Below are 14,932 nucleotides of genomic sequence, written 5' to 3' on the forward strand. Positions count from 1 at the left end.
AATAATTATTATTAATTTCATCAAAAAGTTTAATATGTCAATATTAACATCTCGGCATAATTAACTTATGATATTTATTTCATAACATTTTTTTTATACCATGAGGCTAAAATTCCTAATTAATTAATTTTGATGTGGGTTAATGATATGGGTCAAATGATATGTCTTTTTAAAATAAAAAAAAAAAATTAAGTAAGAGAATAAGATTTGAGTATTGTAAAACAAAAACAAAACAAGAATGAAATCTAAATTATATTTAAAAAGTGCAAATTCTTAGTTTTATATATAACATTCCTGAACAATTTTTTAAGAAAGTTTTTATTTTATTTTATTTTATATATATATATATATACTCAACTCATAAAAAAAAATACCTCCAATTTTGTTGAAACAAAATGGCATTGGCATGGCAATTGTACTTGTGATAGGCCAAGTAGTATATATCTATATATATGTTAGGCCGGGGGCCTAGTCCAAGGACATCTAATAGTCTAAGGACAGATAAACACTGTAATGGAAGTCCGCATTAGTGAATGAAGAAATGGGGTCTAGTCATAAGAGTCCAAGAAGGTGGTCTGAGGAGAAATGCCTCCTCGGCTAAGCAAAGCAGAGGCTTGAAGGTGTGGTCTACCATCCAAGGCAACATTCTAGGAGATTCTATTGATAAGAATACACATATGGTTTTAAAAACCGATACGATGAAAGAACCAGTCGAGGAGCTAATTACTGGTTTTCTGGTTAGACCGGGGTCTGACTAATGGTGGAATCGGTGACGTTATAAATAATTTAATTATTATTTATTTAAATTATATAATTAATTAATAATTTTTCAATTATATATAAAAAAAAAATATATATATATATATATATTAACAAGTGTGCGTGTGTCTGGCCTCTATAGGGAGAGAAAAATTTCTAGAGTCTTTTTCTGATCCCTTGAAAAGTCAAAACATTTACAAAACAAAGTAACAAATATCCGGTTCAAAACAATAACAACAACAACCAAATTGGCCAATACCCTTTTGCTCTCTCTCTATGAAATTCCAAGGCTTTGATTTTGAATAAAATTCACTTTGAGGGTTGTTGGGTTTGTTTTGTTTTTTTGATTTGAGAGAAACAGAGTAGGGAAAAAAATAGTTCTTTTCATCTATGATGAGTTCCAATACGGCGTCATCTAGCGCAGGAGTCGCTGGATCGGCTGATTCTGCAGCTCCCAGAAGAAATTCCAAGAAACCCAAATGTAATTTCTTCTCAAAAGACTTGATTTCTACAGTTTTGTGTGTGTGTGTGTGTGTGTGTGTGTGTGTGGAGTTTTGGTTCCATCCATGAGTACCCACTTGCTAATTTGTTGAGTTTTCACATGGGTTTTGCTTGAGAGGTGAGAGTGTGAGAGTGAGGCGTGAGCTTGAGAGGTGAGACTCGTGAGAGGCGTGAGCTTGAGAGGTGAGACCGTGAGAGGCGTGCATGAGAAGGAAAAAAGAAACAAAAAACCCAGCACTTCAGAGTTTAGATCAAACCCGTGAAGATGAGAAGGAAAAAAAAAATGTTGGAGAGGCGTGGGCATGGCGTGCGTGATATTCAAAGAGGCAAAGAGAGTAAGCTTGACTGCTTGAGTTGAGTGAGAGTGACGCGGAGAGGGCGAGGTAGAGAGGCGAGATAGGCAAGAGCTTGAGATGTCAGATGAGGTGTGAGAGGTATGAGAACTGAGATGAAAGTGTGAGAGTGTTAAGACTAAGGATTTTAGTCTTTAGGGTTAGTTTTTAGGTCAAAACGACGTAGTTTTAGGCTGGGAAATGACAAAAAATGACCAACCGGTCAGTAACCGGTTTAACCATGCCGGTTTTCGGTTCTTCGATTGAACCGACCAGTTTGTACTATTTACCGATTTTAAACTATTTTTTGTTTTTTACAATAACCGGATCAGATTGAAGACCTATTCTATGTTGAACCGATTGGACCGACTGGTCCGATTTTTAAAACCATGGATACACATTATGAAGGCACAGGACAAATGGGAACTATGAAATATCTAAGAGAAAACTGCTACCACCGCATTGAATACTCTACAGTTAACTCTTTGACTGCATTAATGTGAAAGTGATACCTGAACAGTAATTTTCAGCCTTACAGCTACTTCCAAAAATTTCAGGAAGGTGCTAATGGGACAAGGATCAATATCAGCGATCTAACCTACACATGAAGGGTGAAGATGAAAGAAAGAAGATAGTATAAAATAGAAAGAAAACCCTAAGAGAAGGGGATCGGAGAATTAAGAGAAAATACTGTAGGAACAAGAACTAGACTTATAACCAAATTTAAAAGAGATATATATAAGAACTGATCTCCTCGGATTATGCTGAGGGCGATTTTCGTTGGATAAAAACAGTATATTTTTACTTTCTTGTGATTTGGGCTTACTATAATTGTTGTTTAATTCATTAGAGTCTAGTTTTGTAATCTCTTCTCTAAAAATTTAGAGTATTGAGCTTTTTGCATCTAAATTCTTCAACTCCTTAGACTTAGGAACCAAATTGTGCCTATACAGCAATAATGGAATGAAAAGAACGCACTACATAAATTGTAAGGTAATATTCTGAAAATTCAATCATGAGCACTGTAGACAGTGGTGTGGATTGGTCACTCGTTGGTTTCTCTTTATTTGTGTAAAGTAATTGTTGTCACTATAGAGGGGCATAAAAATTTGGGGAAAAAGTTAGGTACTCAATAATATTACAAAGGAATTAAAAGAGTTTGCTGAGCAAAAGAGTTTGCTGAGCAACCGAATAAAGATCCGGTTGCAGACACAGTAGTAAGTCAGGTACTTGCCAAAAGTGTCATTTTCCTAAGCGATTCTCAAAATATATTGCTTGGAATCTTTGTAGCAAAACAATATTTTTAGATAGCTGTAAGTGGATGAATAAACGTGGACTAATTCCAACCAATCCACTTTTCCTTCTCTACTTTTTCACCTTGAATTTTTTTTTTTCTTGAAAGAATGAAATGAATTATTTCTTTCTGGCCTTGTGAGAAGACTTTTGTTATATTGGTCCCTCCTCCAACCAATGGAGCAAACTTGTAAGCACTTCCTTGGTTATAACCTCCCTTTGATTAATGATATTTTATTGAGTCCTTCCACAAGTTAAGCTTAGCTAATATATTTTTTTAAAAGAACTATTTAAAAAACAATCATTGTGTCTCCGATCATCAAAACTTGCTAGTAATTTTGATCACAACAACACTCCAATGAAATTGGATATGTAACTCGTTTAAGTGCATTCTGAGTTGACTAATAGGGTACTTTGTGAAGTATTTAAGTGCCAACTTAATAATTATTATTAATTTCATCAAAAAGTTTAATATGTCAATATTAACATCTCGGCATAATTAACTCATGATATTTATTTCATAACATTTTTTTTATACCATGAGGCTAAAATTCCTAATTAATTAATTTTGATGTGGGTTAATGATATGGGTCAAATGATATGTCTTTTTTTTAAAAAAAAAAAATTAAGTAAGAGAATAAGATTTGAGTATTGTAAAACAAAAACAAAACAAGAATGAAATCTAAATTATATTTAAAAGTGCAAATTCTTAGTTTATATATATCATTCCTGAACAATTTTTAAGAAAGTTTTTATTATTTTTATTTTATATATATATATATATATATAAAGCTAGACAGGTAAGCATATGTATATTATATATATTGTTGTAATATATGTGGAGATCCTACTTAAAAACTAGAAGAATGAAGAATGATTAAAAGAAAATAAAATTGATTTTACGAGTTTCTCGAGCAAGTTTGAGCTTGCTTGATCGAGGGACAAGCAAGAGACACTGAGATATGCAAACTTTTATGTCTATGACTTGATTGAGCAAAGGAAGAGCAAAATATAAACGAACTCCCTTTTATTTCAATTTTTGAAGAGTTTGCACAAGCTATACACTTTGGCTTGACCAAGAATGGCGGTTCACTTGAGTGAGGTGCATGTCGCTTTAGTGAGCATTGTAATAAGTGAGTTTTTCTTTTTGGGTAGAATTTTAAAGAAAAATGAGAGCAACAAAATTTTTTGAGCCCTTAACCGCTAGTAACAACGTAGCAACACTTGGAATATTTGTCCCAACTTAAGTGACCTTTTAAGGGTGCATTTTGTCCAAAATATGTTCATAATTATAGGGTTGTTGCTTTTAGAACCTAGGTTTAGTTGTACTGTAGAGAATATTTGACTAAGTTCATTTAAGAAAGGGTAAATATTGTTTAAAAACAAACAATTTATTAATGCAAACCACTTTATTCTCATGTTCTTTCATTGGTTTTTCTCATATTCCCCCAATAGTGTGTAAAGATAGTTATCAATTACTTACTTTCAAAATACCAAGCAAAGATAAAGAAATTATAAGAATTTTAGTACATAATATATATTTTTAGTTAAAATTAAACTTAAAACTTTTAAGAAACTATTGAAGATACTTTTATAAAGGTCGTTTACTAAAATAGAATTAGGTCCATTAATTTAGCTAAAATTTGGCTTATCCATAGGAAGTGCTCTTTGCACAAGATCAAAAAAACAAGAACCTCTCAAGTCTCAAGTCTAAGCGTGATAATGTCAAATCAAATTTCAAACATCAAGATTTTAGAGACTTTGATTGATTGACTAATCCGCAGATGCCAAGTCTAACCCACGTTTATGTCTATCCATACACCAGCAGGAATGGGTTTCCACTCCATACTTCCATGGTCCTCAATACACACAACCGACCTTTCTACTTGCACGCGTACCCAAACAAACCCCTAGAATCCACGAAACAAGAGGTAAAAAACAAAGTAAACCGGCACGAAACACAAAAAGCCAGAGTAGTTGTTTGACCCAATGGTTAAAAACTTAAAATAAAACAAGACACTTTATAGAGAGAGAGAGCGAGAGAGAGAGAGAGAATTTTTTATACTAAAAAGAAAAGAAATAAGAGTTAACTAATTATTATATTATATTTTTAATCCTTAAACTTTAGAATTTTTAGACTGATCAATCTAGAACTTCAATTATTAAATTAAGCCCTTAACAATTTATTTTTTCAATTTAGTCCCTAATTTTGTTAAAATAAGTTAATTTGGTCATTTGGTCCAAATTTCTTAATACATGAAGATGTTCAAACTTTTAATATATATATATATATAGGTTGAGATCAAATTACATCTGGTGTAATTTTTAATTGGATACAAATTTTGTCAAATCTACCGTTAAATTATATTATCTTCACATATTCTCAATACTTGCAAATTTTCAAGATAATCAAAGATTAATAGTCATATCATTAATCAATTTTTTAAATTCAAGTTTTTATAGCTTAAAATAATGCATAAAAGATGAGTTTATGGATCAAATGATAAAAAAATCCAATTGACATAAAAATTGACATGATTGTTAAAAAAATATAGAACATGTAATTGAACGGTAGGATTTTCAAAATATGAATTCTATAATAAGTTTTGGGTAGTATAATATTATTTAGAGTTACACCAAGTATAACTTAAACCCAACTATATATATATTCATTGAATAAAAAAATCCATTAAATGAGACAACTCGATAATGTTTTCATTTCTAAACTTTTACTTTAAAAAAAAATGTTTAAATGGTGTTGTTTTATAACAAATTCGAACTAAATGACTAAATTGACTAGTTTTTACAAAGTGAGTGACCAAATTGATAAAAATTACCCACTAAAGACTAATTTGGCAACTAAAATATAAGTCACAAGCCTAAATGGAATTCTACCCTTACTTTTATTTTGCTCTATTAAGTTTGAGAATATATCAAATTTGATTTTCATTTCAATGATAAATATAAACAATTGAGAGAAAAAGAACAAAAAAAATGATAATAATTAATATTATTTTGTTGGTACTTAAAGAATTTGAATAGTCGTGTTAAGGGTCATCAATGGGCCGGGTCGGGCTGGCCCGGCCCATTTTTACTTGGCCCAAGGGCACAATGGGCTGGGCATAATGGGCTATTAACTAGTTAACGGGCCGGGTCGGGCTGGGCCAAAAGAGAAAACCTCAGCCCATGACCCTGCCCATGGGCAATGCCTATTTTGTCTTTAATGGGCTAGGTTACTAAGTTGGGCCTAATGGGCTACCCATGAGATTGTGTTAGCATATTATTTTATTATTTTTAGAAATAAATAATCAATTTTTAATAAGGGAATAATCAATCTATTTTTTTAAAAGGAAAGAATCAAAGAATTTAATACTTAATTACAATTTTTTTTATCGTCAAATCTATTTAATTTTTTTTAAATAAGGCTTCAAATAATTTTTTATTTTTATCTTTAATAAAAAAAATCAAATGGTTAATTCAAATTTACTAGACTACTAGGAAAATATATATTTAGTAAACTAATTTTAGCACAATTACTTTAAGTATCTTAGTAGTTAGGAGAGTTTTCTTAGGAAATTCTATTACAATATCTCTAGATCAATCCTTCATACACTTCTTATATATTTTTGTTAAAAATTCTAAGTTATTGGACTGGGCAACGGGTTGGGCCAACGGGCTAGGCTACTGGGCTAGCCCACCGGGTGCCCAGGGGCATAAAAACTAGCCCACGGCCTAACCCACTGGGCTAGTGGGCTACCCATGGGCCATAATAACAACGGGCTGGGCCGCCCATTAGCCCGATGGGCTGCCGGGTTTTTGGGTCGGCCCGTGGGCCATGGGCTATTTGATGACCCTTAAGTCGTGTGGATAGGTAAAAATATTATTTTGATGAGAGAATAAAATTAATAAAGATCTAATGTAAACCCCCCTTTATTCACTCTTATATAACACCTAGCCACATCATCACTTCTCACAAATTAAAATGCTCTAACCCACATACTACCACCCCTCTTAAAATTTATATTTACCCTAAAAAAAAACACAAGAAACAAAAAAGAAAAGAAATGTCATGTGAGAGAAAGAGAGAGAGCATTCCTATAAGAGAGAATATCAAATATTCAAAACTAGTAAGGAACATATTAGTGACGTTGGAGAACTCAGCTATAAAATCAAAGTGAGGATTTGAGCAACGATCTACTTTGACAACCATTGAAAGGTGTGTATGAAGACCCACACGTCAAATGGTGGTCTTCCTTAACAGTCCGTGTAACCACCACTCAAATATTCCCTTTAAATTATGGTAAGGTCATTAACACCCCCCTCTCTCTCTCTCTCTAAACTTTTAAGGTAAAAATAAATTTTAAGAGGGTTGATTGTACATGGATGAGGGTAAGTTGATTTGTGAGTGATGATATATCTAGGGTTTTTTTTTTTGAAAGGGAAGTATATATTCATTAAAACCAACAGAGAAGAGTTGTACAGAGAATCTGCATTGCAGGACAAGGATAGCTAGCTACACAAGTCAGATTGCAGAAAAGACTGAACAAAGGGAGGTGCAACTCCCTTCCAGATTTGGCGTTTTCTAGTTCTTCTAGCGTGTTGTGCAAGCTCATGGGCCACTGCATTGTGATTTCTACTTAAATGCTTGAAATGGCAGGATTCAAAAGACTCACAAACTTGAAGAACTTCCTGTATAAGGTGACCAAAAGAGCTCCCAGTAGCTTTATCATTAATTGCTTGAATGACTGCCAAAGCATCTGATTCAACGATAACCCGAGGCAGCTAGAGTTCTTGCGCTAAAAGGACACCTTGCTCCAAAGCAAAAACCTCCTTAAGCTCTGCAGAAAAATGGGACTGAAGCGGCAAGCACAGTGCAGCCACAACAAGACCATTGGAGTCTCTAATAACAACACCCACACTAGAGGAACCATCATGCTCTGAAGAAGCACCATCAACATTTACTTTAAAAATTCCTGGAGGGGGCAGGACCCAATTAGAAGCAGCAGGTCTTACTGAGTCAAAATCCTAACTGGCTGAGCATGCAAAGTCTTCCACAGCATTTCTTGCCATATGCCAAACCTGGAGTGGAGAAAGACCATTATCCTTATGCACAATTCTGTTTCTATTTGACCATAAGGCCCAAGCCGTAGCAAAGAAGATCTCCAAATCATGAAGAGTTGAGTGGGAGAGGATAAATAATGCCGAGTCAAGGAAAGAATTTTTAAAGCCTTGAGTGCGTAGAGGGTTTTCAAGCCAAAGCTCCCAAACCAAGGATGAGAAATCACATTGAAGAAGAGCATGATCAATAGATTCGGCCCCATTACCACAAACATGGCAAGCCATACTTTGAGAAATTCCTCTGCGAGAAATAACATCCATAGTAGGAAGACCATTGATGCAAGCCCTTCAAGCAAACACCTTGATTTTTGCTGGCAAGTTGAGATGCCAAAGCCGTTTCCACAAAGGCTTACATGGATCCCCACTAGAACTTTCTCCACGATCATTTTCCTCAATCAAATTGTAGGTTATATGGTAGGCACTTTTGACAGTGAAATCTCCATGCCTATTCCCAATCCAGATTATTTTGTCTTCTGGAAGGGTGCGGCTTAGTGGAATCTTCAAAATTATTTTTGCTTCAAATGGGAGGAAGGTTGCCTTAATCAAATCCACATTCCACCATTTTGTCATTGGGTTAATGAGAGATGAGACCATTGGGAATTGGGGCAAAACACTAGGAGGGGAAATGACTTTGTAGGTGGACGGGGTTGGTAGCCATTTGTCATCCCAAATGTGGATTAGTTTCCTGTTGCCCACTCTCCACAAAGTCTTTATTAACTTCAATTATTCTTAGACCATACCATTTATTACATCTTTTTTCTACAACTTACTAAAAGAGACTTTTTCTCCATTACTTACGATTAAAAGCGTGACAAAAAAGTTGGTCCCTACTTCTCTATCAAATTTGTTCTCTTTTGAAAAATGAGTCAAATATGGTATATCAAAATAAAAAAATCTGAAACTCAAGGGACTAAAAATAAAAACACCCGAAAATTCCTAGCGTAAAAACTAAAAAGTGTAATTCAGAATAAAATATTTTAACAAACACCCGGACAAAATTGTCAATTCGAGAAAGAAGAGGAAGAGCATTCATTTCTCAATCTTGTCGTGTTCGTAAAACACCAAACACACAAACAGGTTTTCTCTGAGCCTAAAAAGCCAGTAACCCAAACTCCTTTTCATAAACTCTTTCGCTATCTTCTCTTCTCATCAGATATCCCTTTACCACCAAATTTCATCTATTACTCTTAGTTTTTTGTTACCTTTCTCAAATTTTCCCAACAAAGATGAAGAAACGTGGGCTAGCGGAGAATCATGATGATGAAGAACAACAACAGGACAAGAAGATGAAGAGGATTAGAGTCGAAGAAGATGAAAATGAAGAGGAAAATGAAAGTGGGTTTGTGAATTTGGACGAGAATTTGCTGTACGAGGTGTTGAAACACGTGGATGCGAGGACTTTGGGATCAGCTGCGTGCGTGAGCAAGCTCTGGCACAGGACTGTTCAAGATGAGCGGCTATGGGAGCTGATCTGCACAAAGCACTGGGCTAACATCGGCTGCCCAAACCAGCAGCTCCGATCTGTGGTCTTAGCTCTCGGTGGCTTTCGTAGGCTTCACTCGCTTTACCTTTGGCCTCTTTTGAAGCCACAATCATCATCGTCTAGCTCAGCTGCTGCTTCTTCTTCTTCTTCTTTATCTTCATCTTCTACGGCTTCTTCTTCTTCTTCTTCTTCTTCTTCTTCTTCTTCGGCTTGGTCCCCGTTTGCTCCGATGGTGAGCTCGAAGCCGCCGGCGCGTTGGGGAAAAGACGAGATGCAGCTCTCACTGTCTCTTCTCTCTATTCGGTATTACGAGAAGATGAATTTCAATAGCCGGGGAAGATGATTTTTATTTTTTTGTTTTTGTTTTTTCAATTATCATTATCCCATAAATGTTTCTAATTTCCCCTTTTTGTTTTTTCAGCACTTGAATTTTTTTTTTTTTTTTTTGGTTTGTGGGTTTTTTTTTTCCAGATCTGTATCCTTAATTACTATGTTTACTTTTGTTTTTGTTTTTTTTTTTTTTCGTTGTTGACTTCTGAGTTCTGAGCTTGTTGTGTATACATCTTGAAATGAAAAAAAAATTGTTAAATCTATGCATTATATTGTTCATGAATGGTCTAAAATATCAAGAAGTGTCAATTAAGCTTGCGAAATAGGTTACCCGATTGCTTAACTGGGTTTCCGAGAAATCCGTGTTTGGATGCGTAGAAAACAAGGGAAAAACAGTGCTTTGAATAGAAGTTGTAAAAAGTGGATAGAAGTGGGTGAATGTGGATGAGAGGGGTTTGATTAGAAATGAAAGAAAGAAGGGTGTGGTTGGATATGCGTTTTTCGAATAAACACAAGGAGACAAGGCCAAATGGTCCAGTTGTATTTATTGTATTAAACGTCTGTAGCTGCCCACGCTTTCTGGCTTTAAGATCTGAAAAAAAATAAAGCAAAAGATACTTGGGAGGGCCAGACTTGTCTTATTGTTAGTCCCTACTCTTTGAGAGTTGGGATAGGTGTTGTTGGACTCTGCAGGCAATGGCTTTTCCTTTTTGGATCAAAATAAGAAAAAATATATATAATAACTTGCCTGGATCTCAGGAATTTTGTTCTTTCTTTGCCACTTGCCAGTCAGGGTTTTTTAGACTTATTATTACTATTTTTTAATTTCTATATAATATTTTTTAATTTTTATATAGTATTTCTGTTGGGTTGATTTTGATTCATGACTTCTGCTATATCACAGAATGTGGCAGAGATGATGAAATCCCTGTTTATGTGCTCAAAGTTGGGGTTGTAGCCCATCTGTTAGTTCAGCTACAGAGTCTTTTTTTGGGGCCATGAACATAAATTAAGAAAATATAACTTTGGTTACAGTTTCTCCAAGTGTTTTATGTTAGGATTTAAAATTAAATTTAACATTTTTTTTTTTTGGCTTGGTGAGTGCGGGGATTGAACCCCGAGCAACAGGTCAATCCCCTCGAGCAACAGGTCACTATAGAACCCGAGTACCAACTCGCCTAGGTGGGCGGTGGTAATTAAATTTAACCATGTGTAATTTATTGGCCAATGTAATTACATATTTGAAGTTAATAGGATCAATCTAAGGTACAATCAATAACTAAAGCAACTCTACTCTTTTTGTCCTTTTAACCAATCTCAAAAATATTCCAATCAAAGTTACCAATAAGTCATGATCTCAAATCAATGAGAAAATAAGTCAAGTACACACTACCTTAAGGTTTATGTGAAAAATCCCTTTTAACTTAAATGAAAAATATCCACGGTACTAGTTCTAAATATAATCTATTATAATAAAATTCGTTATATTATATTTTTAAGTTTATATCCAAAACTTGAGTTCATAATAAATACAACAATATTAATTGTCTAGGAATTAATAGAAACTCACATGAAGACTTCACTTTGTATGCTATCTCACACACGCATGCAAAACCTTTTCTTTCTCACTTTACTACATTTATCCAATTCAATCTTCATAATTTTTCCACGTTTACATGCTTCACACCCCAAAAAAAAAAAAAAAAAAAAAAAAAGACAAACAAAGAAACAAACTCAAGACATGTCTCTCTCCTTTTACGGTCTCCCAAGCAACATATCCTCCCTTTTTTTTTTTTTTTTTTTTTTTTTTTTTTGATTATAAGCTCAATTCTAAGATTCTTCTCCTCACTATATAGGAGGGGCAAGCTTTATGTTAAGGTCATCAAAGGATTCAAATTTTTTACAGTATTACCTTTATTTAAGGCTCCAAATCCTATTTCTTAGAGAACAAAAATAATTAAAATTTCCTTCCATACCAAGGAAGCCTAAAAGGTAGCCAAGATAATTTTCTTTCTTCATTAAAAAAAAATCCCTAAAATAAATAACCGAGTCACAATAAAAAAGACAAATTTATCTATTAAAAAATGATTTTGAGGCAATATCCCTACAAGTTATCCTATATCAATCATTTCATTGATGGGAGTTGGAGTTAAGCGTGTTAGTTCAAAGTTCTTTATAAAAGCACACAACTTCATTATCTTTTTCACAACTTATTAAGATGTTTTGCCACTAACACTATTTTTACATGATTCACCACAAACACTACTTTCATATTAAGTCATAATAGCAAAAGATTGTGAATATTAACGTGTCATGTTGTGAAAAACATTGTAAGTTATATGGGTCTGTGAGCTTATTATTAGTTAATGGAACTTATTTTAAAAAACTTTATTCTCTTGTTTTTACAAAGGCTGCCCACAAATTTTACAAAGGCTGCCCACAAACCAGCTGCTAGATTCTTGAACTTCAGAAACAAGAAAAGTGCTACTAGGCAATGAAAGACCATCAGAAAATTCTTTTTTATTTTTCAAAATGATAATTTGAAATAATTACACACATTCATTTTCCATACTAAACCGGCAAAGTATATGATTCAAGATAATAATCTTGTCCTAGGTGTATCTACTTTTGTCTATGACCACACACTCCCACAAGCATTAGTAGTCACAATATGAAGCCCACAACCTAGAAAATTAAGGGCCACCGATTGAGAATCAACTAGTTGACCAAATCAGGCTATTTCCATTCTATGCCGTCTCTGTTGGGCCTGAATTTCATCTATGCCTACGTAGCAAAAATTACCAAACAAAACAATGTGGATTCGTTTTTTATTTTGAGAAAGAAACAATGTGGATTCGTGAGTACAAAAAAACAAACAACAATGTGGTCATATATCTTATTCAGCAAAAGAAAATTGTGGTCATATATCTTTTTCTCATGTTCTTTTTTCCACATTAAACTTTTTCCTTCCCTTTGGTCTTTTTTTGGGGGGCTAATTTTCCCTTTTGGTCATTTCTTAGCAGGTCACTCTATAGGATTTCTAGTAAATACAAATTGGAATTACATGTAAGGCCAAAAGGTATAATGTGAATCCGGGAGATTTATCTTGTTTCATTCCATTCAAACCTAAGACCGTTTACAAACTTGAAATCAAGGACTAGTTCATTCAATATACAACAGCTTTGAAAAGAGAAATCTTGAGATTTACGAAAGGGATGCTCATATTTGAAATTATTTCTCCCTATTAGAAAAATGGAGCTGAAAGTTTTATTTTATTTATTTATTTTTTTGGTAGAAAATTAGGATAACACTAGGTAATTAACAAAAATTAGAGCCGTATATATTTTTTGACTTTGACCAATATTTTAGCAGTAGTAACCATATATTTTCGATATGCTTTCAAATATTTTGGTTGATGTTTTAAGACATTAATTGTTCTCAACATGTCTAATCAAAATCCAAAACTTATGAAATCTTAAACCACACCATGATCCACAGACCCTTGATTATCTTCTGAATTCCATATCTGCATCTCTTCAAATTAATTTCTAACTGAAATTAACTCCATGTTTAACATCATCCACTGAAATTATATTACATTAATCCTTTCACATGTCTGGACTCTACAGACCATTCAAAAGCTAATTCTCACGAGGTGGACTCACTCCTTTGCCTCTTGGATGGTATACAAGTACTATACATAGTTTTTTTGACCCTGGCCTGGTCACAGACCTGACTATAATATTCATTACATTCTGAAAAAATTATAGTAACTTGTTTTATGTCAAAATAAATATTATTACAGTAAGAATTGCAGATGTCAGTGCTGATTTAGTTCTTTCTCTTTCTTTTAAATTGAATCATAGTTTAATCATTACCATGCCTTGGTCCTCACCTTCTCCATTCTTTAATTATAAGACCTATAATTTTAATCAAATGATCGATAACTGTAATCCTTGTGCTGAACCGTTCACCAACAATTACCTAAAGAAAAATTTCATATTGTTAAGTAGTACATCAAATTTGGACCAAATTCCTATTTTCCTTTGCTTTCTACCCAAGAGTTGGACCCAAGAAATTGCGTCCTCATTTCCTGCAGAAGAAGAGGAACAGCCTTACCTCACAAGTACTTCAACCTACCCACATGTGTTTGAATGGAGGCAGTGTTTGTAGTCAAAGTGTCGAAGTGTCAAATGTGAGTCCTAAACTAAAACCCACCTTTGAATATTGCATGCACTACTATAAATAGGCCTGCACTGGCTAGCTTATTGCACAGATCATATATATCCCATAATCTGTCTTCAGCACTTTTAATTTTGAGCCTAATCCAAAGCATATACTATCAACCATTTTAAATGGCCAGAATCCTCATGTCTCTAAGCTGCTTCTTCCTTGTTCTTCTCATACTAAGTCCTGCACCTTTTCTGTCACAAGCTCGTCCTCTCAATGGTGACCAGCCTCGCATCTCTACGAGCAAAGGGGTTGAGATTTCCTTTGATGGTATGAATATAAAAGGTGTTAAAACTGAAGGTCCAAGCCCACGGGTAAAGGGTCATAGTTCCACCAATGGTCGACATCTAGGAGTGGTAAAGGACTCAGGACCTAGCCCTGGTGAGGGACACTAATTGGTTACTACCAGCACCACTGGTGATTCTTTCAAATCTTTCTAACAAGTTCGTTCATTTCTCTAAAAAAGTGTGTTATAGAAGAATATATACCAAGATTTAATTAGCATTCGTATATTATACGGGTTACATGATGTACAAAAACAATTATACTTTTGTTTGTAATTCTATAGTTTTTTTTGCTATCTAAATTTGTAATGAATAATCTTTCATTCCATTATTTTATGCTTCGATGTATGATTTTGTTTATCCTTTAAAGAATCAGCCTTTGATTATTACCGAATGTGAATGCAAATTGAGCATGCATGTACAGTTATGTCAGAATATCATTGTCATGGCAATATGATATCAAATTCAGCATAAGATTTTCAAAAGTTTAGAATAGCTCTTGAAAGGTCTAATGATTTCTAATTTGAATGTGGATGCCAAGCCAAGAATTTGGGGACACCAATAATGCTGGATATCTCCCATTTGGCTTAAGAATTTGCCAC

At 34.0% G+C, this 14,932-nt stretch overlaps 2 protein-coding genes across 2 annotated transcripts; both read left to right on the plus strand.

Annotated features, from left to right (window-relative positions):
- Positions 1-9,008: 9,008 nt before the first annotated feature.
- Positions 9,009-10,079, plus strand: LOC112022497 (F-box protein GID2). The gene has a single exon (XM_024055108.2). The coding sequence runs from the start codon at positions 9,230-9,232 to the stop codon at positions 9,827-9,829; it is 600 nt and encodes a 199-aa protein (XP_023910876.2). The 5' UTR covers positions 9,009-9,229; the 3' UTR covers positions 9,830-10,079.
- A 4,092-nt stretch (positions 10,080-14,171) lies between these two features.
- Positions 14,172-14,441, plus strand: LOC136069743 (precursor of CEP16-like). The gene has a single exon (XM_065778583.1). It carries the CDS (start codon positions 14,172-14,174, stop codon positions 14,439-14,441), a length of 270 nt encoding a protein of 89 aa, XP_065634655.1.
- The last annotated feature ends 491 nt before the right edge of the window (positions 14,442-14,932 follow it).

Source organism: Quercus suber, unplaced genomic scaffold (genome assembly GCF_002906115.3).
Source record: "Quercus suber isolate HL8 unplaced genomic scaffold, Cork oak 2.0 scaffold_186, whole genome shotgun sequence".
Classification (NCBI taxonomy): domain Eukaryota; kingdom Viridiplantae; phylum Streptophyta; class Magnoliopsida; order Fagales; family Fagaceae; genus Quercus; species Quercus suber.